The sequence below is a fragment of the Carcharodon carcharias genome, chromosome 34, assembly GCF_017639515.1.
Source record: "Carcharodon carcharias isolate sCarCar2 chromosome 34, sCarCar2.pri, whole genome shotgun sequence".
Classification (NCBI taxonomy): domain Eukaryota; kingdom Metazoa; phylum Chordata; class Chondrichthyes; order Lamniformes; family Lamnidae; genus Carcharodon; species Carcharodon carcharias.
The window spans coordinates 11,597,742-11,622,985 of NC_054500.1; the positions used below are offsets into that span (position 1 = coordinate 11,597,742).

The following is a 25,244-nucleotide window of genomic DNA, read 5'->3' on the forward strand; positions in this document are numbered from 1 at the left end:
CATGGGTATATGTCAGGTAAAGTGGAGACGGTAAAACAAAAACAGAAATACCTGGAAAAACTCAGCAAGTCTGGCAGCATTGGCGGAGAAGAACAAAGTTGACGTTTCGAGTCCTCATGACCCTTCAACAGAACTAAGTAAAAATAGGAGAGGGGTGAAACTTTGTTCTTCTCCGCCGATGCTGCCAGACCTGCTGAGTTTTTCCAGGTAATTCTGTTTTTGTTTTGGATTTCCAACATCCGCAGTTTTTTGCTTTTTTTTTGTTTTTATAAAGTGGAGAGGGTTTTGGAGGTAATAGAGAAATGAGCCAGTCCCTTCAGGCTAACCAGAAGCTACAAGGCAATCATTATTTCACTTGGGTGATTATCTGAAGACAAAAAAAAAAATTGCAGGGCTACAGAGAAATGTAGGACTATCTGAGACTCTCTTGCAGAAAGCCAGCACAGACATGGCGGGGAAAAATAGCTTCCTTCTGTGCTGTAACCATAACTTGGGATATTTTCCTCCAAAAAAACAAGTGGCCACAAGGTGGTGCTGTGGTCTACCTAATTGGCCTCCAAGTCACAAAGAAAGCTGTTAAGACAAAAAGCTTTAACATGTCTTTTTTTCAGCAATGCTCAAAGCTGTAATTGGTTTAAATATTAAACAGCAGACAACCATCTATTGCTAATCCATGTTTTTAAATGAAAAACAATATCCTCACCTGGCTGATTAGAATGCAGCCTGATACACCATTACTTGGCAGTAGTGACCAATGAGCAAAGCCAGTTTTAAAAAGCTCTTGATATAAACAAAATACTGCGGGTGCTGGAAATCTGAAATAAAAACAGAAAATGCTGGAAAAGTTCAGGAGGTCTGGCAGCATCTGTGGAGAGAGAAACACAGTTAACGTTTCGAATCCGTAGAGCTCCGAGTCACCGGACTGGAAATGTTAACTGTGTTTCTCTCTCCAGAGATGCTGCCAGACTTGCTGAGGTTTTCCAGCATTTTCTGTTTTTATTTTTTTTTTAAATCTTCCCAGCTAAGGACATTTCGTGTACAGCTGGCCTGACACTTGGAAATGGACTCAGCCTCTATAACCAGCATGGCCCTAATTGGCTTTGTTCAATGAATTTATTAAAGTGGATTGACCAAATTGTCCAGAAAACCTACAAATGAACCCCAAAGGGTGTGTGACCCTCAGCATCTAGAGATTCATTTATGCAATGGCAGAGTAGCTCAAATCATTTAGTTACGAGTTTCCCCACTGGTTAAATGGTCGAGAGTCAGACCAACACAACATTATTCACCTCTTAAATATACATCAGAAGCCCACGGTAAATTCAAAAACTGCAATAGCAGGTGGATCAAATTACATGTATAAATTCAACTTGGAGTGTGTGACGCGATAGCCATTAGAGTCGTGGCTGCATGACAGTCAAGGACCGAGAACTAAATATATCAGGTTATAAGATCTACAAGATGGGGGAAAATAGTAGATCGGGAGTAACCACCTTAATAATTAAGAATGAAATCACTTCATTGTAGAGTGGTGACTTTAAATCCTTTTCTACTTCTTAATTCTATTCATAGAGGAGCTATGAATAGGCCCCTAATAGTTGCTGTGAAGTGGTAGTTTGTATAAATGCTGAGATCAGACAAGCATAGAATAATGAGTGGTTTTAACGGGCGAGTTTTATTTTCATGTTGAATGCAATAAAGCAAACTAGGAATTTAGCCGAATAGGGCCAATAAAAGGGCACATGCCATATTAGATTTTGTTAACAGTCTAACGATGCATGAATAGTATCTAATAGCAATCATGTGATCAAGATCAACTGTGGTCAAAAAGGGTCAATCGTGAACGAGCTGCTGAGATTCTAGTTTTAGGAAAGGCTAGTTTCAACAAAGAGACTGTCTATACTCCATACGAAACAAGGCAAATCTGTTTTGGGGTGAAACAAAGTCAGGGTGGGAGGGAGCAGTGTTCAGAAAATTAATTTGACACCGAACCAGTTTATAAAGCAAAAGTTCTACTTTTTAAAACAAGTCAGCATGGACAATGAAAGAGGCATGAGACTTTAAAGTAAAAGCATGCAAGTCCAAAAAAAAGACACTGCTCTTGATGAAAAATACAAAGAGCAGCAAAAGGTGACACAGCTACAATAAAGGTGTCCAAAAAACTTGCAAGTGTTATCAAAATGAACACAAAAATCTTATTAGGAGAAAAGAGGGCAGTCAGAAGCAATGTGGGTTATTTGAAAAGTAACGTCAGTTGAAAATAAGGAAATGGCAGATACATGTATTGTGTATTTACAGCAGAGGAAGAGGGTCAGCATGTAAGACATCACGTTATCTGTTCTGATGAAAGGTTTTTGACCTGAAACATTTTCCTTTTCCCTCTCCCTCCACAGATACTACCTGACCTGCGGAGTATTTCAAACATTTTGTTTTTAATATCTGTTGTCAGGAAATAGCGCGAGTCTTAAGGACAGCTTGACAAAACACACCAATTTTACAGCTGACCAGAGACCAGCATGGATTTGTAATAGGCTGGTCATGCCTGATGAATCAGGTTGAATTTCTTTGAAGATGTAACAATAGTGGACAGGAGAATGTCTATGGATGTTTGTAATGTGGACTTCCATAAAGCAGCTGAAGTCCCTCATAACATACTGCGAACTTAAATTGTAGCTCGTGGAATTGAAAGCAATTGAAAGTTAAGAAACTAACTGAGCAGAAGAGTAGGGATAATGAGCAGGTACCCCAATGGGCAGGACGTTGCTAAGGGTATCCTGCAATATTGGTCTCAACTATTCAGTGTGCGTGACCAACTCAGATGATGATGGAAGTGTAAAAAGCCAGCTATGTAAATATGTCATTGCACTTCTGCCTCTCTTTGCCAATTGATCAATATTTGTAATTTTAAGTGGAACAGGGTATGGGAAAATTGCAGCAAATGGATTTTAATGTAGGCAAATATGATGTCATCTACATTGGATGAAGAGTAGTGCCAGAATATTTTGTAAATGCTGAAAAGTTAGAAACTGTGGCATCCAAAGAGATTGGCAGACCGAGGTTCATACAAATAAACAAGGCGAATTCAACGCTGCCTTTTGTATCCAGAGGAATAGTATGCTAGGGGAGGTGCAGTCATACTTTAACTATACAAAGCCCTGGTTAGGCCACACCTGGGGAAAGTGAACAGTTCTGGATAGGATGGATGTACTGGCCTTGAAAGGAGTGCAATGGAATTTATTAGAATGATACTTGGACTCCCAAGGGTCAAGCTACAAAGATGTTAAACAATTCAGGGTTGTCTTCCCTAGAATGGAGAGGTTATGGGTGATTTATTAAGGAGAACATATAGGGTAGATAGAAAGAAACCATTTCCTCTGGCTGGGGAGTCTAGGACAAGGGAGCAGAGTCCAAAAATCAAAGCCAGCTCTTTCAAGAATGAAATTAGGAAACATTTCTACACAAAAAAAGGGAGGTAGAAATTTGAAGCTCACTTCCGCAATGAGATTAACAGTTTCTTGTTGGCCAAAAAAGTTAAGTAAAGGACATGGGGCAAGGGGGGGAATATAGAATTGGTTGCAGACCAGCCATGATCTCATTGAATGGCAGAACAGGCACTTAAGGGGTTAAATGGCCTACTCCTGTTCCTATCTGATATTCTATCAGCAAGATCTTGCACCCACTGCTTGTGCATTACTGCAATGGCTTGATTTTCAATTGAACAGTTAGCAGTGCAATCTTACAGGCTAGTCAAGAGCTCTTTGAACTTGTTAGCTTTCTTGTATACAGGTAGCACAGCTGATTCATGTCCCAGTGCCGAGGCATGATCCACATCCATGGAGTTTGAGTCTCTCTCCAGGCATGATTTCCCCAAGTGATGAGGTTGTCTCACCAGGCACATTAGATGGGGCAGCATTTGCTTCAACAACTGATCACCCAGGAGTACAATTTACACATCACACCAGATACAACACAAGCATCACTTGCTACAAACAGAATGGCTTCACCCATCTACTCTCCGGTAATTAAAGTGGTAGTGGAGCAGGACAGATTCATGCTCAAAGTCCCTCTCAAATAATGGTTACTGAAACATTATACGTTCCACAAAGTGGGAAGAGGGACAAGTAGAAAGGAAGACTTGAGAAGCAATGAGTTAGTGAAGAATTGCACCTGGTGAAGGACATCAGCTCATGGTCATTGATAGGTCCATCTGAAAAATCTTCAAAATCAATAAAGTTGAGCCAGTTAAACTGTTTATATCATTTATTGAATTGTAGTGCTGCATTGTTTAAATCACAGCCAATAAAAATGAAGGAGCATTTCACTTCTACAATACAGATTACAAAAAGTTAAACTGAAATCTACCAAAATAAAAAACTGGAATATGTGTCATAAACTGTGGCTCATGCCTTTTACACAAATTAAAAGATTACTGCATGTCATCAACTTTGCATAAAATACCAAAATACAACAGTCACAATAATGGAGAATGGCTAGCAGTCCATCTGGTCTGAAGTGTTGAGTTTTTATGCTGCATGCTGCACCGTGGAGAAGCAGAGTTTCAGAGTGTACGGATAAGGACCACCTAGGGGAGAAAAGAGCATAAATCAGTCACTTCAAAATAGGCACTGCAATTTAAAAGTCTCACTCCTCTCACCATCTCGTTAGGCTTTATTAGCAAGACATACTTGGGTTTTTCATTTGATAGTGATTCAGCAGGGACAGTGATTCCATCGCATCGTTCTTCGAGTCCCATTCAATCAAGCCGGAGGAACTTCTCTCACCTATAAACATTAATAAATTTGATTCAATTCCTACATGCCAAAATATTAATGTGCCCAAGAGGCTGTGTTTAAAACTAGCTGTGGCTATGAAAGCTGAAGACAAAGGATAGCTGCAAGGCTAAAGTTCTGTGAACTGTTCAGCCTTTCAGCCTAGAGTTAAGTTCTGTCAGCTGGGGAAGGGAAGGAAACAAAGAAAGACTGTCAAGATCAGTACAGGAGGAGAGGAAAGTTGCCAAGGACAGGGAATAACTGATCTACAGATGATTTCACTGAGCTAATGGAATGCCAGGCTGTGTTGCCTTAAGCAGCTTTCAGTTGACCAAACAGAAGATGAAAGGAAACTTGTTTATTTAGTTACAAAGCTAGATTGTGCCCAATTTTCAACCAGAATTATTCACTGACAGATGAGACACTGAGAATCCCTGGATGTAAAATGGGCAGATTAGGATACTTTTGCCAACATCCAGCTAGAAAGAGACCAGTTACAAACATCACAAGAAAGGTTTTTCAGTAGATTCATTACTATAAATGTTCTCTCATCTGTTTATCTAAGCCCTCTACAAGAGAGGAAAACTCATTGGTCTCCAACCACAAATATCAAATACTTACTCTTTCCAGAGAATAATTTGAAGGCAGATGGTCTCTTCAAACCCAGCTCATCACAGACCTAACAAAAAAAAAAAAATGGAGCTATAGATATACTGTTGAAGTTAGAGTAGGGTTTCATGCTCTCAAGTCACATCCCTTTACATTCCAAGCCACAGAACAACCACAACTTTAAACTGCAACTGAGTGTTACACCGTCTTTGTAACTGCTCTACACCACTGGAGGAACTGTAGTTCTTTGCTAGTATCAACGAGCAACAAAAATCAAAGTTAAAGTTGAAAGACACTAACTGCCAGCTTTGACCTCTATGTCAAAGCAAAACTACCAAACGCCAAATTTTATTCAATTTCACATATTAAAAGCAGCATTCAGCTCACCTTCTGTCTCTATGCAATGATAAAAGGGCTTAGAACAGAGGCAAACCAGTAGCAAAGGTAAATAACCCAATACACTCTTACTGAAAATGCTAACTTAGTACCTCACAGAAGGCTTCCTCTGTCACCTCCGGGGGGGCATTGAAATAATGTAGCACGTTGCTCGGGTGCTGGATTCGATTCTTGCTGGCTTGTTCTGGAGTGGTGAAGCGATTGTTTCTAGAACCAGAGAAATCCTTAAAACTGCAAGAGCCGTCTTCAAGCTCATATGACTGACCAGCCATTATGGCCTGTTGTTTGGACACACTTAAAAACAGAAAAACATACCAGTAAGCACAAACATTTCCAAATTCAAAAGTCATGTTCCACTCAATTACTTCCCTCCTTGCACCAAAAATCTCCCTTCCCATATTCAACAGTTGACAATATTTACCATCTTTGGTGACTTACCATTCAGGTACCAGCAGCATTGTACTTAGCCCAGCAGGCAAGAGGTCATCAACTGAAATGTTAACTATTTCTCTCCACAAATGTAATCTGACCTGCAGAGTATTTTCAGCATCTTCTGTTTTTAGATGAAATGTCCTACCTACAAATATTGCACCAGTGAAAAAAAGGATCTTCAAACCACTGATCTTTAAGGGACTCTACTGGGAATTAGCATGGAAGCCATAAGATCTTAACACTTGCACTTCAAATCAATCCAGCCAATGTGGAAGAGACTCTTGCTCCCCAGATCTCAGAAGCAGGGATTCAGCCTTGGCCTGCCCAAGGTTTTGCAGTGCCAGTATGGTGGTCAGCTCTTCCTTATACACGTTGCTTGCAATGTGATACTTAAAAATAAATTTCCAGCACTTTTAACAGTGTAGCAGATAGCAAAACATGGATCTGACTAGGACCTCCCTCTCCTAACCAGTGGCAGGTCCAATTTTTTTAATATAAAAAAAAAACACTTTTGCCGTAATCAATTATGTAATAGGCTTTTTTTTAAGCCAAGCCAGCATTTCAGAGATTAACACTAGACTCAGCTTCTACAAAACAGACATGAAACCCCAAAAGGGACCTGGCAGTCAAAGAATTGGTCCAATTCCAGTTATTCCTTGAAACTTTGACAAATCTTGCCCATTTCCACAATTCTTACTTTCCAATGCAAATTTTCAAAAGTTGGCACCTACCAAACATTTAGTTTTTGGTCAAACATATATGTATTATTCAAGTGACTGATGGCACGATCCACAGCAAATCCATCCCCCATCTCTACCATGGCAGCTCCTGGCTTACTCTTCATGAATTTCACCTAAATAAGCAAGGAAAAATTACTTAGGGAGCACAGAACACAAACTATTGGGCTAATCATAACAGACTACCTTGCTCTTTTTTTACCAAGGTAAAATCACATTGGCAAAACTTCATCAACAGGTAAATATTCACTTATTCAAATGAATTATGGTGGTTTATCTGTTACACAGCCTCATCTGAAAATCCAAGGAATAAGGCATTTAGATTTCTTTCCTCTTCCCCCCCCCAAAAAATTTACCTTTTCCACATTTCCATACAAGCAGAAGATGTTGAACACTCGATCACAATTCATCCTCGAAGGGTCCAACCCATAAACCATCAACACTGGACTTTCTGCTTGAGGACCATATTCTGGAGGTGGCGGTGGAGGTGGAGGTCCATATTGAGGTCCATAGCGTTGACTGGGTGGGCCTCGGTGAGGACCACCGACTGGAGGTGGGCCTCCCATCCTCCGACGTTCATAGTGGGCAGGTGGACCATAATCATCATCTGGATAGTGACTATATCCTCCTTGTGGGGCTCCTTAGGAGGCAAAGCAGATTTAGAAGGAACGGTCTACCAAAGATAACTGGAAAACTCCACACCGCACACAGTATCTTAAGCTACAATGAAGACCAAGTTTGAGAGAATTCTGAGGGCATACTGCATTATTATGACTGTCACATTACTGCTTGCCAGCTGACAAGAACTGTGCCAAAGACAGGGGAAAGGACAATGGGAATTCCTCAGTCATTGAGGCAATAGGTTGTGCGTTCAGCCATTCCATACCATATTGGATTCCCCAAATGTCAACCAACCCCAGCATTTCAATTGTCCTTGTCACAAGCACAGCAAGAGGAGATGCCAAAATCCAAACTCATTTCTAGTCAAATTACACCCTTTGGTGACTATCCAGCAATGCTGGGAGGGCATTGTACCTGAAAACAAGGGCAGTGTCAAATTCACTAGCCAAACCTATGAATGAACAAACAGTCATGTGCATGCAAACTGCACCCAGCACACATCACCTTAAAAAGGTGAGGGAAAAAAAACTAAGCTTTTTTTTGCTCAAAACCCTTCTCCCTCCCCGACCCAAATCCCCACCGAATAATAAAGGGGGGGGGGGGGGGGGGGGGGAGATTATAAATATCAAAGTCATTAAGATAGACTTTGTAGGCAGCCAGGTACATCACCACCCCACCCCCACTAAATCTCACCGTACTCAGATGGATGATCTCCAAGCAAGGCTGGTTGGCGCTGTCGCTTGTTAGGATCTCCTACAAAAAAGTGAAAGGGTGCAGAGGGGGTGGAGGGAAGAAGAGTATTAAATGCAATTCCCAAGATGTCAATGGCACCCAAAATAAATTACAACAGAAAAGCTACAATGCAAATATTGAAGATCAGTCAGTACATTAAAAAGGTTATTACAATGTTTTCCACAGTACAGAGATACATATTTAAGACTTTGGCATTGAATTTTATACAATGTAGTCTTAACAGATCTATTACCACAAAGGTTCAAGCATAAAAAGGTCTACTTACAGCCAGAGTTAGAGAACAACGTCCATGTGCACAAAATGTCTGCATTTTTTTTCTTACCACCCAATGCTTCAACAGCAACTTATTGCAGTTTTGAAAGATGGCGCCCCAAACATATGCTTCAACCCTGCATTACACGTTTTACAGCAATGAATAGAGATTTTATACAAAGGCAGTACTAGCTTCTAACAATTGCATCTAGCAACAATTTCATGTTCACAGTTCAGGTAAAAGATTCTTCACAGGTGTCAAATGGTTCAGTAAAAGTTGTGAATATGAAAACCCCGTGTTCCTCCATGTCGTTCTCCTGAAAGTAGTGTTGGATGTGTTGGTCTTGGGCTTTGTGGTAGCAAGGCTTACTTGGGAAGGATCTGTGTACATCTCCCACATGGGTGTCCAAAATGAAGCAATGTACCATTGGTAATGTATCATTTATGCAGCAAAATGGCTGTACTGATGTGCCTCACACAATGTGTCTCTTATCCCTCCTGTTGAAGTTGCATGTTGCCGAGTATCAGTTGTTTATGGCAGATGTCTGAATGTTCTCTGAAATGTAGGAAATGTAGAAAACTGGTGTTTCGGCAGGTTGGGTTGACTGGTGGAAGGAACTCGGCATGTACTTCAAGAGCGCTGTATGAATGCACTTGTCTTATGACGAAAACTCCTCTAAGCAAAGTGAGGGAAAGCCCCTGAGACCATGCTGTATCAGTTCACATGAGGCAGTGTTTTTGACTTTTATCTGAAGAAATCTTGAAAAATGAAACAGTTACATCTCTTGCGAATATGCCTCATTTTTGTCTGCCTTCATGACCTTCACTTCAGAAGTCTAGGAAAATGATGGTTTGCCTCACATTATGTAAATCATGGCATGTCGTATCGTTGTGGCTGCAGGGTAATCTTGGGTCAATGTATGACACTCGATGTATTGTTCTTGTTCAATAAAGGAAAGAATTCTGCTCGCTTCTCCAGAAAGATCTGCCTATTACTGCTGCACTGTGTGTGCCCTTACCCAGCAAATGGTTTGATTATATAATGCGAGAGCAGAGTTTAAAATTAACCTGACCACTAGCATAGTTCACATTTAATGAGAAGTAATTGCAGTTTGCTTTATTTTGGTCATGCACAAATAGCCACAGTTGAATTTTAAAAAAAAAAAAATCAACTCATGCTCTTATCACAGATTTATTAAACGAAAGCTTTTTGCAAACGTTCTAGAAGTTCCTGTTAATTTTAAACTATGCATATTTGGTTTCCCCAATGGTCAAACATGTACACTTTTTTTAAGAAATGGTATTTATATAATAGCAATTCTGCATTAAATGTGCTCAATATTGGTGAATAGTGCATTTCAGGATTAGGTTCAGATACAATCTTCATTACAATCAAATAGAATTTAACTGTGCATTAAGTGAAGGAATTCCACTAAATAATTATACAAGTCTCGTTAAAAATACATGCTGTCACAATTTACAGTCACCATTTGGGCTGCCAAAATCTCAGGTTTGACTTTCCACTTTATTCAACACAATGATGAATTCCATTACGGCACTGATTTGAAACATACCCATCTTAGCTACTTATACTCGTGCGTATGGTTATTGTGATTATAAGAGGATGCTGGATTGGTATAAGAAGCCACCTTGCCATTATTGGAACTAGTACCACATCTCCCAGCTTCATTTAATGGTAACTTCAACATGCACATCAGGTAGTACATTGAGTAGCCATTAAAAAGTATTCTGTAATTGGCATTACAGTCAGTAACAGAAGATCAAAGTAGATCCGAAGTCAGATGTTAAAAACAATTCAACTTTTAAAAACCTAGTTAAACACCAAGTTACTTGGTAACGAAATTTAAAAATCTCATCCCAAAATCACATGACTACTGAGAATAGCCAGTAGAAATGGTCTTACTCCATTTATAACCCTGCACCGAAGCTTAGTGATTAACTTCATAAACAGAAAAATAGAGCTTGCTCAATTGTGTACAAATGAGGGACGATACCAGATCGGGAAAATTTTAAAAAATCTGTCATCTCATCCTTGGGAGAGTGGAGGTGAAGATTTTCAGACATTTTGATAAGCTAATGGAAGGCTTTTACAAAACAAGATGTTCAGTACTCTACACAAAACACACACCCGAGAAAAAGGCCACTAATCTTTAAGGGCAAAGTAAAGATCAATATTTGCAGAAAAAAATTACTGGAAGTGATGTTGATTATATCTGGCTGCAGAAAATGTATGTGTCTCAGTGCCTGCATTTTATTCAAGGACAGCATACAGTAGTACTAACCAAGTTAGCAATTATCTGCAGCCAGCACAGTTTTGTTTCAAATTTTCCATGAGGAATTTTAGGTGTCATCACCTAAACTTAGGTTTTTATTTCCATTTTGCAAAGTGGTTCATGGTCTATACTAATGGTGCACAGTCCAAAGAAAAAAAAGTTATTACACTGTTTGCATTCAGGTGGCGATTACCAGGAAAGTCAAACCTTGTTATGGGGTGTGCAAAAGATGTAAAAACTTCCAGCAACATTCTGCTTTGAGATGCAAATTCAGTCACAGTGCAATGGAAGTCAGTTTTAAGTCAAAACATTTTAGAAAGAGGCAAGCATGTTATACCTAAAGCTGCATTTCATCGGAAAATTTAACTACTCACACCGAATTTTTAAACTCCAATTACCCATCATGAAAAGCCTCAGAAATATGAAAATTTATAATGATTGCTGCATACTACTTAAGGAAAAAACATCTGAGCAGGCACCAAAGGTAAATGTGTTCAATGGATGCACAACTCCTAACTTGCATTATCTATAGTTCAGGAATACCATGCACTGTGCCGGCTGCTTCACATCCCATCAGGTGGAACAAGGCACCAGTTCAGAACACACTGGCTAAGCAGTTCTATACAATGCAGAGAGCAGAAGGTTGAAGCACAGCACCCCAATAAAATAGCTGCACTGGTCTCTTAACCTGCATTTCATTTGAATGCAAAGCATATCAGATAAAAAGGAAACTTTGTTAAAATGGGATGAAGGTCACGACTTTTATGGGATTAATGTTGCTTCATGTACCCATTTACAATTTCACTATTCTCAGGAATCATCCTTTCATGCATTTGTACAGAAATCATCGCAAGACTTCTAATCAGCACTACCATATGGGTTGCTGCAGAACAGCAGTATGACATCTTATAGCCTTGGTCCTCAGGTGTCAGCAACACTCATCAAGTCAGTTTTGCTCATTCCTTAGTTGGCCTGATTCTGGAATCCTGTATCATGTGCTATTCTAGTCCAAAACCACAACCACAGGGTTACTATGCCCATGGGAAAGAGAAACTTCAAGATCTGGTCCTTATTTTGTCATTCAGGCCTCTGGTTTCAGCTTATTCCCTTGTAGCAATATTTGAAAAGTGACATTTCAAACTAGTACCAACCTACACATGAACTTGCAATGATGCAAAAATCTTAATCCATACAATTTTAAATCATTAAAACTTTGCCCTGGAACCAGCTGTATCTCTGGGGAATCTGATCCGAGACTTAATTTCAATTGTTTCTTTTTAAAAAAATAAGAGAAACAAAATCTACTCAGGAAATAAGCGTGTGAATCGACGACAGTTGAGATTGACAGAGATGAGAATTCCAGAGTTGAATTGCAGCAATGAGAGGCTCTTTAAGCGGCAAATTTAGAGATCTTGACAGATCAAGACATTGAATGGATTGAGAGAGAATAATGGAGGCAATACCCTCAATCATTTAACAACTAATGCAGCAAATCAAATGGTAGAGACAGAGTATACACTATCAGGAAAGAACACATAATTGAGTTAAATAATCTTTCAGAGGTGGAAAAAGACAGCTGGATCAGCTCCACTGAAAAGTGAACACCATCCATTGAAGTATAAAAAAGGTATAAACCAACGATTCTGCAAAACCTCAGCCCTCGAAAAATCCAAGCTTCAGAAACTCAAATACCATACTGCAGTTATCCAAGGCTAAATCTAAAGACCGCCAATGGCCTTTTAAAAGGTTTGGGCTTCACAAGCAGAATTCTGGAAGCCTCAACATTTCTTCTTCAAATCCAGACCTAGAAGCTATATTTTGGTGAGAAGGGGAGCTGTATTATGCTTTTAGCAACAGCCAAAAGGAAAAGCAGCTAGCTGTTACAAGTACACCAGCCTGGAATCATTACAAAGGCAGCTGCTGGGGATAAAAGCATTTTGTGAATAATCCTGAATAAAAACAGAAAATGCTGGAAATATTCTGCAAGTCTGGAAGCTTCTGTGGGAGAAAAACACCTTGGTCACAACCTGAAACGTTTGCTCCTCTCTCCACACATGTTGCCAGACTGGAGTATTTCCAGCATCTACAGTGTTTGCTTTTGTAGCTGTGAATAATCTTGCCATACTGATCGAGTTAAAGTAGACTAAGTATTTAAGAGACAGTGCAATTCAGGTGGAGAAACTGGAATTCACAGCACTGGTTCAAATTGGAGTTCAAGGTTACAGTGCACCCAAAAGCCCATCTGACTACCTCACCTCTCCTCCCCAGCCAAGCCACAATAAAATAGAAGGACTTGATATTTAATAGTGAAAGCTGAAACATAATCAGATTAAAACCATAAAACATTGTGCAATGTAAAACTACCCCACGGATTAAAAATTGCCAGCAGCCCAATGCACTATTAATTCAGCCAACAATGCATTCAGTCGTGCCACAGCATTTGCCTGCTGAGCTAGTCTCAGCCTCCATAGCCATCAAATCATTGGAAAAATGAAAGCTATGCACCAAAGCAAGAGCCTATCACCACAAGGCAAATCATTTAGTTGTTAAGAATTCTATATGGTGCAGTATTCCAATGTTGCTGGAAGTTTTTCTAAATTCCATTAACTGACAGCACCAAAGTTATAACTGTAAAATATGGTATAGAATTAGATCAGTATAATTTGCTAATAAGGGGAATGTGCAGAATTTCAATCACATGAAATTAATTTTGCTTTACACTAAAAATGCATATACTAAATTTATTACCTTGTCCTCCCAAAGTAGGATTTGTATAGTCCCAAGTGTCCTGATCATTTTTGAAGACATTCAAACGAGTAGGCTAGAGAGAGTGTAATTCAAATTATATTAGATCAATAAATGGATCAAGTGAACATCTGCCTTCCAGTTAACAGCCATGACTCAGGCCAAAACCCAGTATTCCTTTTGTGACATAACCCAAGCTCAATTAGCAGACCAATTTGGAGCCTCTGTACACATGCTGCTGATTGACATGACAGTAAACTGCAAAAGAATCACCAATACTTGGATACAGTATACATGTATAATCCTAATCTCACTTTCTTGACCATCATCAACATATTAAGCAGAGGCTTAAGGCTTTAAACATAGCACTACATTTAGATGTAGCCACATTGCTCTTCACAATCCCGTAAGACTTCAGAAATGCTATTTCCAGCTGGTAATTGAATTTCAGCCTCTATCATTTTCTCTATCACTCCTCGTTAGTCAGTATGTTGAATTTGGCAAGCAACTTACTTTTGCATACTCGATCTTCAAAGTACAACATCCAGAATAAATGTCTGCTCCATTGAGAGATGCTTTTGCTCTCTGTGCACTCTGTACAGAGTCAAATGTGCTTGACATTAAGGTAAACATACAAGATTAAAAAGTACAACAGTTGCTTACCAATTACTGGTCTGTTATCAAAGAAACCACCAAAACACTGCAGCTGTTACAATCAAGCTATCCCCTCCTTTGCTACCCCTACATAAGAACTTGAGTTCTGTAGTCAATTATTGGGATTTAAGAATGGTCGTACCATGGAAAGAAATGGCTGAGTTCCATCAATGGCAGCTTCAATAAACATGCTTTGTAAAACATCCCAAAGTGCTTCACAGCCAAAGGAATGCCCCAAAAGTTGGATAAAAAGCTGGCCTTTAAAAACGGTTTCAAAATCTGGCAAGGAGATCAAGGATGGAATTCCAAAGTGTGGGGCCCAGTCAGCCAATACACAGCTGCAATTAAACAGGATTTAAACAGTCTGAGGAATAGAGAGTTGAGGGGGAGGTGGAGGTAGCAAGCACCTGGTTCTCCCAGAGACAGTGGACTGAAATGTGTGGGGAAGAGCCAATAATTTTGGTCTTGGCTAAAAATATTGCTATTGATCCAAGGCTGGGATATGGGATAAGCAGACAGAATACAAGCAAATAAAGAGGTCAAGTAAAACTTCAGTCACCATGTCCATCCTGATGTCACCAGGGAACACAGTGGAGAGAGGGGACACTTCAACAAACAGCCAGAGTTGACTTAGCCAGCACTCCCAACCCCCAACTTTCCATTTCTAAATCACCTCTTCACTGCTCAAACTCACTGTTTTAACTACAAATCATAGCAAATACAAAACACATGTAGCACAGCCAAACTGCTGAGGGGAGCCTTGGCTGATTCCCAGTCATACACTCATTTATATATACTTTTTTCAAGAATGACAAAAGCAGAAAAGTGGAACAGCAAACTTCCTTCAAGTCCTTTCTATACACATTCCCTCTCATGCTCAATGTTAGCACTGAAAAGGATATTCCACCATTGCTTGGACTCCATTCTTCCTAAAGATTACAATCCTTTGCACGGGTCCGCATGGATTGCAAATTGTGTACAAAACATCCTGAAAAGTAAAGGTAGATTTGTTACAATGAGTTTAGTTATGCAGTCACTCAACTCTGCTCCCCCCCCCATCGCTCTTGGGTTGTAAGGGGGCAAAGGCATACAATGATGGAGGCAAACCACCCCACCAGTTTCCTTGATTATATACTCCCAAGCTAAGGAATCAGGGTAGTATGGATCAGACTAGACAAAAATACCCAACACTAAAGTGGCGACAGGATCATTGAATATTTTAAGGCTGAATTAGATAGATTCTTGATTGAGAGGACTGTCGATGGTTATAAAGGGTAGACAGGAAAAGAGAGGCCGTAATCAATGATCTTATCAATTGGCAGAGCAGGCTCAAGGGGCTGAATGGCCTACTCCTGCTCCTGATTCATATGTACTTATGTTAAGTCAATGTGAGCTATGTAGCATTAAAAGAGATCATTTTCAGGAAGAATTCATTCAGTTTATAGTCTTCAAAACTACCATGCACTTCACCTTGCTCAGAATTGTAAACATATAATGATGTAATAAATTTAAATAACTCACTGTTGTAATTGGATAGATAGGGTTCATCACTGTGAAGAGCAGTATGTTGTTCACATTTCTGGAATCATCAGAATCACCAGGCCTGGAAATTTTCTGACTAGTGGAGTAGTTCACAAAAGCAGGCTGAGCACCTACGTAGATCTGGCTTTCGACTGCAAAGTTTACACAGGCACATGCACCATTCAGATCCTCAAACTCCACTAATGCCTGTCGCTTCTTGGGCATCATCACGACATAGCTGAAAATTCAAACACAACAGTATTCGCACAAAAACAGAAACAAATACCTGGAAAAACTCAGCAGGTGGGGCAGCATCGGCAGAGGAGAGCACAGTTGACGTTTCGAGTCCTCATGACCCTTCAACAGAACACAAGTATAAAAAGCTGACAAGTGGCACTTGCATTTTTAACAATAAGCACTCTGCACTGCATGCTAGAGCTCAGCATTTTCAAATAGTTTAACCTCTTATCTCAAGCTTTTAGCCATGATCTATCCAACCAAGCAAAACCGAAGTTTAGAGCAGCATGATCTCTCAAAAAAATGCAAAAGATAATGCTGAGAGCCAACTTGCAGTGGTGCCATTTTTCTTCAGAGACTACAAACAGAGCAAGAATCAACTTTATTTCTGAGTGCATTAACAGTTAATCCTGACAGTGGGCAGAAACATTTTCCGAGAACTGCAAAATGCTGAGTATATAAACTTACTTTTTGCACGTGCCCCTTTGCAAATATCCAAAGAAAGATTAAGAGCTCCTAAAGCAAATGTTCCACTCCAGACCAACAAATCTGAACGTTAAATATGCATCAGTTCTTAGCTTACATATCATTTCTCAAAGGTCAATTATGTAACCATCTTCCAAGTCTGAATTCCAAAAATGCTGTCCAAGAAACAGGAAACAACTTATGCCAGCAAAGGAAATTAAAGAACATATTAACTGATAAGCAATGCACCAAATATTTAGTTAAAAATATCAAAATTTGTGATGAGCTGTAAGCAATGCCTGCACAGACATAGCTCCAAGTTATTAAACCTTGGCTTTAAAGAAACTGGGTTGACTGTGCTGCTCACTGCTGAAATTCAATATGAAAATCACTGGCACAGGTCACAATCACTCAAGGGAAACCTGAAACAGAAAACCTACAAAGCACAGCAAAAGATACTAGCCATATGGAGGAAGTTGTTAAACATGTCAATCATTTCTACACTGTTTTGTTTACAGCTGGCAACATGTCATCAACAGCCAAATCTCTCAAACATCCTGAAGTCACCACCAATAAGAAACTAGACCAGTCACAACTACTATGGCTAAAAGAGCAGAGGTTTGGTGCTTGGAGAATGCCCCACCTGCCAACTTCCCAAAGCCTTTTCACCATATACAAGTCAGGAATGTGATGGAATGCTCACTACTTGCCTCAACAGGTGCAACTCCAAAAAAGCCAGCTTGATTGGCATACCGCCTGAAATATTCACTCCCTACACCGCCAACTCTCAATGGCTGCAGTGTATACCACAGAATCAGTACAACACAGGAGGCCATTTAGCACATCGTGCCTGCACCTACTCTCCGAATGAGCAACACACTTAGTTCCGCTTTCCTGCCTTCTTCCGGTAACCCTGTGCACATTTTTTCAAATAAGTCTAATTCCATTTTGAATGCTTCAATTGAAGCTCTCACCACCACACTCAGACAGAGCTTTCCAGACTCTGACCACTCGCTGCGTGAAAGTTTTCTTCATGTCAGTATTGCTTCTTTTACGAATTACTTTAAATTTGTGCCTCTCATTCTTATGGTGGGAACAGTTTCACCCATTTAGTCTGTCCAGACCCTTCATGGTTTTAATACCTCTGTCAAAGGGGAGGTGGTGGCATAGTGGTATTGTCGCTGTTAATCCAGAGACCCAGGGTAATGTGCTGGAGACCTGAATTCGAACCCCACCATGGCAGATGGCTGAATATGAATTCAATAGAAAAAAATTCTGGAATTAAAAGTCTGATGATGACCATGAAGTCATTGCCAATTGTTGTAAAAACCCATCTGGTTCACTAATGTCCTTTAGGGAAGGAAATCTGCTGTCTTTACCTGATCTGGCCTACATGTGACTCCAGACCCACAGCAATGTAGTTGACTCTTAAATGCCCTGAACAAGGGCAATTGGAGATGAGCAATAAATGCTGGCCTAACTAGTGATGCTTGCATTCCATGAACAAATAAAGAAAAATCTCCTCTCAGCCTTCTTTTCTCCAAGAAAAACAGTCCCCACTGCTCCAATCTATCTCCATAACCAAAGTTCCTCATCTGAGAAACTGTTCAAGAATTTTCTGCAGAATCTCCAATGCCTTCACGTTGCTTGGCACCCAAAATTGACATAATACTCTAGCTACAAGAACTGCAGCAACTCATCTAGGCTTCAAACAGCACCTCCCACCTAAGATGAAGGTAAACATGCACTAGAACAACATCATTAAGTAACCCCAAGTTACAACCCATCCTAACTTGGAAATGGGTCTCCATTCTTTCATTATCACTGGGTCAAAAACATGGAATTCCAACACAGTACTACAGAGTACCAGCACAGAGACTGCAGTTTGCAAGGTAGCATCTCACTTCCACCTTAAGGATGATCAAATACTGGCAGACAGTGACCCCACAATCTACAAATGGATACAAAAAGGATCACCTCTTAGGTGATTAAGTCATACTCTATTTGACTTTTAGAAACCAATCGTTGCCTGACAAATGAAAGATCTGGCTCTGCTTCGGAGCAATTACCTAGATTCACATCAGGAAGCAGAACATCAGTTCTATTTATAAACTTGAGGGAAAAGATGTGCATCAGGAATACCATTCAGGAAAATAAGTCAGTGTCATTCATATAAAACTAGGAAGAACTGCCAGGGTCTGGTTAAAACCAGCTATGGGCAAGAGAAGGGAGCTTTAAAAAGTTCCCCATTTCTTCGACTGCCTATTGATCAATTTTTTGCATCACATTGTTGTCACTGATAACCGCACTTGGGAGCCTCTTGCTGTCCCTATATTGCATATCAACATTTCTGAGCCAAGTACACAGCATCCATTTTGAATAAAACAAAATGCAATATCTCTCGAGCAAGAGATCAGCTGCCAACCTATCAGGCCAATTGCCATCTTAACTCAACTCAAGCCGCTTACCTAATGGCACCAAATTCCTGCAGTGCCTCTACAAGGTCTGCCTCCATCACTCCATCTGACAGTCCTCTGACATGTACCACAGGGGATGGGGATGGTTTGTGAGGATCTTCAAGATAGCTGCCATCCTGCTGCTGCAAGAGAAAAGTGACTTTAGTACAGCAAACATTTAGATAGTGTATACTACACCCCATCTGCCAGCAGTAATGCAAAGCTACATTCAAAACTTGCCACAACCAAAGTGAGATGAGATTTTTCATTCCCAGGTACACTGATTTTTTTTTTTCCTAATGCAGTATAATATCCAGTGCTAATGGTGCCCTCAAGTCTGTCTTTATGTTCTCTTTAATGCTAGCAGTATACTTTAAGGTTAAATAACCACGCAAAAAAACGCAACTCAAGCATCCATATAGAAAGTAGACATGCTGTTCTAATTTGTGGGTTGCAACAAGTTAGAAATTATGCACACCAGGGGCAGCTCAACTGGTCCTTCATTTCAAGGGGATGGAAATCCAAATCCAGGCCAGAACAACCATTAAATATCTTGTGATTAGTGGCAGTCAGTGTCAAGCATGTGTTGTCTCAATCCAGTCTGTTATATACAAAAATGGCTCTAAGAATGAGGGGCTTTAATTGCGAGATAGATTGAAAGGTTACAGCATAGGAGGGAGCCAATGATAATTCTAAGAGGAAGGAGGTAGCAGAATTTTAACTAGTTTGAGGGTAACTAGTCACAATTGCAGTGATAATCTTGATTATGGAACATACAAGTGAGGTGCACAATTGGTTCAACATTGGAGGAACTGAAACTCAAGTGAAAAGATATGGTAGTTCCGGTTATAACAAATATAATTAAAAAAGATTGCCAAGCATACAATTGTAACTGTTCCAAAGGCTAGAACTATTACTGATCCAAAGCCAACAGAAATATACAGCTTGACTGGAGAAGAGGTCAGCGTGAAGAAAACAAAATATGGGATTAAGAGGTCAGCATCTACAACTGCTCCTACAAAATCTCCTAGACATCTGAAAATATTGAAGTAGTGACAATGCCCCAAGAAAGTTATGCAAATTAGTAGTGGAGCTTTTTTGGGGAGAAGCAAGAAACATATGTAAGCTTTGTAAAAATATGTTTAATTAATAAATTCTGTAAAACAAAGTGTTAGTTATTAGATCGGATGCGAGAAAAACGAGAGAAAAAGTGATTCACAGCATAAAATAGCCAGAAACCTTCCACCAAGGCTGTTCAGCTTATTGGTTTAACGCTCCAAAACTGTACAAGAGATTCTACTTCACAATAACAAACATTTATATAGTACTTTTAATGTGGTGAAACATTACAGGAGGGTTACCAAATAAAATCTGACTTTTTAAAAATTTCATTCATAGAATGTGAGCATCACTTAAGTATTTACTGTAATGGGCCTGACCTCCTCTATACATATGTGAGCTAATCAGTGTTGTTTATGTTGGCTGGGGCTCTGATGTTTGTTGACCCTGCTACACCCTCTGGTTTAGCTAAACTACTCATAGATCAATGGGTCTTTTCTGACAAAAGCAAAATACTGCAGATGCTGGAAATCTTAAACAAAAACGGAAAAAGCTGGAAAAACTCAGCAGGTCCAGCAGCATCAGTGGAGAGAGAAACAGTTAATATTTCGAGTCCATATGACCCTTCTTCAGAGCTCTGAAGGAACTCTCTCCACAGATGCAGATCTGCTGAGTTTTTCCAGAATTTTGTGTTTTTGGTTCTTTTCTGATTCTCAGTCATTGGGATCTTATAGATTAAAGGAACAGGAGACCCAGCTGTCATTGTCTCAACACATTCCAGACTAATACCCAGATTGCTGGATAGTTTCAAGACCCAAAAAGCATTTAAATGCTTGAGATATTATCTTTGGCAATCTAGAAACTGGAATCTCAACTGTCATATCACAGCATTTATTGCCCTTCGTAATTACCCTTGAGCAGGTCGTGGTGAGCCACTTCTTGAACTACTGCAGTCCACGTGGTATTGGTATACCCACACTGCTCTTACAGATGGAGTTCCAGAATTTTGACTTGCAGTGAAGCAGCAGCAGCAACATAGGTCCAAGTCAGGATGATGTGCAGCTTAGAGGGAATTTGTCAGTGGCGGTGCTCCCATCCTTCTAGATGGTGGAGGTTCCATGTTTGGAAGGTGCTGTCAAAAGAGCCCTGCAGAGTTGCCACAATGCAGCTCGCAGATGGTACACACTGCTCACCAGTGGTGCAACCAATGAATGTTTAAGGCACGAGATGGGGTGATCAAGGGGACTGCTTCATCCTGAGCCAGAGGGCCAATGATCAAAGCTTCGTCAAACACGCTGGGCTCAAGTGCCATGTTAAAAAGGAACAGAGTCAGAGGTTTGAGGAGGGGAGTCTAGAGCTTAGGGCTGCCGCAGCTGAAGGCACAACCTCCAACAGTGGAGCAAGTGCAGTCAGAAGCACGCAAGAGATGAAAGGAGTTTAAATGTTGCATAAAGTTGTAGAACTAGAAGAGGTTAGATATAGGGAGGGGCAAGGCCATTAAGAGGTTCAAAAACAAGGATGGGTCATTGTAGGTCAGAGGTGATGGGCGAACAAGACTTGGTGAGAGTTACTCTACAAGCTGCAGAGTTTTGATGAACCCAAGTTTAGTCTGGATGATGTCCCAAGAAGAGTCAAATTGAGAGGTAACAAAGGCATGAATCAGGGCTTCATCAGCACAATTCCTCCACAACATATACATTTAAATTAAACAGCTACATTTTACCACTGATTTTTATCCCAACTCAAAATTCACCCATGCTTTTGACTTATTTCTAGAATTCACAGGATCCATCCAATCAAAACCAGACCTTCCAGTGTGGCTGACAGCTCTTCAGGAACAAAGCTTTGTCCAAGGACCAGGATGACAACAGGATTGTCCTGCTCTCACTGCCCCAGCAGCACACCCACCCCCGACCCTAACAGACCCCAATGCCAGAGTGACCTTAAATGTTCTGTGAGAGTTGGTCACCCTGCTAAGGGCACATCCAACAGGAAAATGTTCTACATATATGAACAGAAAGAGATGTTTGCCCTAGGTGTTTTAAAAGCTGATTGCTACTGGGACTACATTCAACAGAGGTACAATTGAGTAATTACAACAACATAAAATGAAGTTCCTTGAATACTTACATTCTTTGCACTGCAAGCTTTGAAATACTCGTTTATTGGGCTTTGTCAATTGGCTAAGATTAAGATTCTGGATCACAGATTCTCTTTTCAGGGTCAATAAACACAAGAATAAGCCATTGCAACCACTCCTACCAGCAGAAAGCACAATTTAGAAAATATGCCTGCTTGAAGGGGGGAGGAGTGAAGAGGAGTATGCAGCAAAGAGGTGAATGGAGGGTAAAAAGAAACTTTTCAACTTTACTGGAAGGCCTACAATCTCCATCACGTTTTGGATTAGCCACATATCATGGCACAGAAACCAGTAACCATTATCAAGTCTTGAACCAGAACATCACTTAGACAAGTAGAACACCTCCCAAACTGCCTAAAACCAATTTCACAACAAAACACTCCTCACTTGAGCATCAACCCAGATCACGTACTCAAATACTGGAGTTCTAATAATTGTACCAACCTGGCAGCTATATAAACATGGCAGGCTATATACTGCAGCTCTTAAACCACCTGCCAATATCCTGATATAGACTGGCAAGAGCCAACATGTCACTAAATAATCTCAGCAATACTTTCTAGACACCTCATAAGAGATCCCATAATTCTTAATTTCACTCATGTTGCATCAAATGTGAGTGAAGGAAAAATAATTCAAGAGATTTAGACAAGCAATTACACAACTGACAACTCAGTAAAGACAGTGTTAACAAGTATCATCAAGTTCTCTTCAGAAGTTTTTCCCTTGCCACTACCTAGAATGGAAAACATTAAACTGCCAGCCATATGAAAATGCCAGTTTGCACAGGCAATCAAAGGTCAACTGTGACTGCTGCAACGTGGAGCACAATTTCAAAACCTGTCGATGATATAAAACTCTTAGGAGTTTTGTCAAACAATCAAGTGCAACAGGAAATAGGTAGACCAGCAGAATGGGTGGACAAATAACAGAGGGAAATTAATATACTGAAGTGTGAGGTGATGCATTTTGGCAGAAAGGTAATGACAGTTTTAAAGAGTGTGCAGGAACAGAGGAACCTAGGGCTTCACATGCCTAGATCTTTGAAGATGGCAGGACATGTTGAGAGTAGTTAGCAAAGCATATAGGATCGTGAACATCATAAACAAAAGGCATTGAGTATAAAAGCAGGAAATATATGCTGAACCTGTATAAATCTCTGGTTAGGCCACAACTAGACTATTGTGACAATTACTGGTCAGCACACTTTAGGAAGGATGCGAGAAAATCCTTGAGGGTGGGGAAGGACCCACTAAGGGACTGCTGCACTGCTGGAGGTGCTATCTTTCAGGTGAGACATTAAACTGAGGCCGCATCTGCCTGCTCGGGTGAACGTGAAAGATCCCATGGCACTCTTCCGAAGATGAGCAGGGGAGTGAACCCCAGTGTCTTGGCCGACATTTATCTCTCAATCGGCATCACAAAAGATGATTATGCATCATCAACTGCTGTTCGTGGGAGCTTGCTGTGCGCGAACGTTCCCTACATTACAACAGTGGCTAACCTTCAAAAGTACTCCACTGGTTGTAAAGCGCTTTGACAAGTCCAGTGGTCGTGGAAGGCGCTATATAAATTTTTTTAAATTCCCCCTCCCCCCCCCCCCAATCATATCCCACAATGTGCAAACCCACAAAGGCATCGCTCTCCGGCGCCAGAAACACGTCCAGCCTCACGCGGCTCATTGCGGGCGGCAGAGGGAAGCAGCCGGGCGCTCAACCCGGCTTCCGGCCCCACAAAGCGGCTGGGGGAAAAGGAGCGCCCCAGGAACTGAAGGAAAAGCCCCTCCCGCTGTTGATGAGACACAATGGTGGCCGGCGGGTGGGAGAAGAGACAGGCCGCAGGCGCTAACACGCCGCTGAAGCCACATACGCAAGGTGGAAGGTCACCCGCAAAATGTGGATGGTTCCCTTCCCCGCTCCCTCATGGCGATGCCGACCCCGATCCCACGCCCGAGGCCGAGGCCTGCTCCGCCTACCCAGCCCCCACACCACAAAATGGCGGAACGGCCAGAGCCCGGTTTAATTAACGTCCCTACTTCCACCCCAATCCCATATTTATTTTCCCCTCTGTCGGTACCCGGCCTCCGGCTCCTCTTACTCGGTTGCCATCGTTTTCAGTTCGCTGCCGCTTTGCCGCACGCCCGTCGTACACCTGCTGCCTGGTCGCCATCTTATCGCAACTACCACCGCCTTCGAGCTCCGCCACAAGGAGACAACATGGCGCCGGCAATAAATAGACCCGCGACCGAACTGGCCCCGCCTCCCCTCCGCGCCTCATTGGCGAATCGGGAACAAAGCGCCCGCCCCGGCTTCCGCTGATTGGTGCTCGAGAACAAAGCGCGAGATTGAGTACCGCGCTGATTGGTCTCTGCTGACGAGATCACGCCTACTCTAGCACCCGATTGGTAGAATGCCGACAGCAAAGGCAGGCAGGCGCCTTTACCTGCACGTCGATTGGTGGGCGATCCGTCACTGAAGGTAACAAAGGGACATCTAAGTCCCGGTTCTCCACGTGGCCTCTGTGTGAAAGGCCAGGAGCGCTGCTTGTTGGTGAGCAGAAAATATGAAAGGACTTGGGAGCAGCAGGGTCATTCACCCCTTCGCGCCTGTTCCACCATTCAATATCAAGGCTGGTCTGATTGTGGTCTCAACTCCCCGTTCCCATCTGGACCCCCGTAACTATTGACTCCCTGGTCTATCAAAAAAATGAAGAAAAAAAAATCAACGACCCAACCTCCACTGCTTTCAAGGAAAGATAATTCCGCAGACTAACAGCCCTCAGAAAAAAGACTCATCATCTCTGAATTAAAAGGGAGACCCTTAATTCTTAAACAAAAAAATGCTGGAAAAACTCAGCAGGTCTGACAGCATCTGTGGAGAGAAAGACAGGTCCTTTTACACCCCACCCTCCTTAAACAGCATATATTTCACATTTGTACTGCTCTTTAGCTCTGAAGAAGTCATACAGACTCGAAACGTTAAATCTGCCTTTCTCTCCACAGATGCTGTCAGACCTGCTGAGTTTTTTCCAGCATTTCATGTTTTTCAGATTTCCAGCATCCACAGTATTTTGCTTTTATCCTAATTCCCTAGTTATAATAGTGT

At 41.1% G+C, this 25,244-nt stretch overlaps 1 protein-coding gene across 2 annotated transcripts; it reads right to left on the reverse strand.

Annotated features, from left to right (window-relative positions):
* Positions 1 to 4,245: 4,245 nt before the first annotated feature.
* Positions 4,246 to 24,396, reverse strand: LOC121272534 (heterogeneous nuclear ribonucleoprotein L-like). Of its 2 annotated transcripts, none has more exons than XM_041179153.1 (13): positions 24,238 to 24,396; positions 18,954 to 19,084; positions 15,784 to 16,021; positions 15,165 to 15,250; positions 14,122 to 14,218; positions 13,612 to 13,684; positions 8,258 to 8,317; positions 7,300 to 7,583; positions 6,938 to 7,059; positions 5,867 to 6,068; positions 5,391 to 5,448; positions 4,686 to 4,781; positions 4,246 to 4,582 (listed from the first exon to the last, which is right to left on the reverse strand). In XM_041179153.1, exons 1-13 carry the CDS (start codon positions 24,307 to 24,309, stop codon positions 4,524 to 4,526), a joined length of 1,578 nt encoding a protein of 525 aa, XP_041035087.1. In that variant the 5' UTR covers positions 24,310 to 24,396; the 3' UTR covers positions 4,246 to 4,523. The 2 variants fall into 2 exon arrangements, with proteins under 2 accessions (XP_041035087.1, XP_041035086.1); XM_041179152.1 differs by having other exon boundaries at positions 24,217 to 24,372.
* Positions 24,397 to 25,244: the final 848 nt, after the last annotated feature.

Excerpts from the sequence above, each read along its gene's own strand:
- LOC121272534 (XM_041179152.1), bottom strand. The coding sequence starts at position 24,309 with ATGGCGACCAGGCAGCAGGTGTACGACGGGCGTGCGGCAAAGCGGCAG. Across the intron at positions 4,782-5,390 it reads CAAATTATTCTCTGGAAAGA|GTGAGAGAAGTTCCTCCGGC; the intron begins GTAAGTATTTGA and ends TAATGTTTATAG. Across the intron at positions 4,583-4,685 it reads CTATCAAATGAAAAACCCAA|GTGGTCCTTATCCGTACACT; the intron begins GTATGTCTTGCT and ends TTTCTCCCCTAG.